Source organism: Buceros rhinoceros, unplaced genomic scaffold, assembly GCF_000710305.1.
Source record: "Buceros rhinoceros silvestris isolate BGI_N320 unplaced genomic scaffold, ASM71030v1 scaffold32103, whole genome shotgun sequence".
Lineage (NCBI taxonomy): Eukaryota > Metazoa > Chordata > Aves > Bucerotiformes > Bucerotidae > Buceros > Buceros rhinoceros.
In genome coordinates, this window is record NW_010404714.1 from 545 (window position 1) to 1,175 (window position 631).

The window sequence follows — 631 nt, forward strand, 5'->3', positions numbered from 1 at the left end:
AGCACCCTGGCGGGTGTAGCAGGAGAGGTGGCAGCTGGCGCAGACACGGGGCACATCAGTGGCGTCTCCGCGGGTACGGCCGTGGTGAGGGGAGGTCACTGCTTTGGGTCAGCTTTTGAGGGCGAGGTTTGGCTCTTCTGACATGGGTTCCCCCCAACCCCCTTCACTGCTGAACTCGGAGCAACAGAGACCTCCAGAGGACAGCCCTCCTCCTGCCTCCGGCCACGCTCCTGCAGCGCCCTGGGAGAAGGTGCTGCCCCACCTCCTCTGCACCCCCAAACCTCCCTGCCAGCAAAGTCCCCCTCCCTTGTCCCTGCGGGGTCCTGGCAAGGCACCAGGCTCTCCCTGGGGACAGCCCCGCTGCCACGATGTCACCTACTTGGCCTCGAGGGCAAGAGCGATCATTCCCGTGGCCAGCAGGGCCGAGGCGGAGGTCCCCGTGTGCTTGTCGGTGCGGCGATGGTGCAGGTCGGTGGTCACCTGGGAGGGGACACGGGGGTCTCAGCACCGTTGCTGGTGCAGGGGGCAGGGCTGGCTGGAGCTGGGGACCTGCAGTAAACGCTCCCTCCGGGTCCGTTCGTGGTTTCTGGGGTCAGGGCCCTCACGATCTGCGCCTCGCTCGCGGCGCTGC

The 631-nt window shown here is 67.5% G+C and overlaps 1 protein-coding gene across 1 annotated transcript in view; it reads right to left on the bottom strand.

The window, feature by feature from the left end:
• Positions 1–379: 379 nt before the first annotated feature.
• LOC104491116 (proprotein convertase subtilisin/kexin type 4-like) overlaps positions 380–631 on the bottom strand; it is a gene marked incomplete at its 3' end in the record, with an annotated part of 3,055 nt that continues 2,803 nt past the window's right edge. The window contains 1 exon segment of the mRNA XM_010133483.1: positions 380–480. Within this exon segment, the coding sequence (XP_010131785.1) occupies positions 380–480 (101 nt within the window).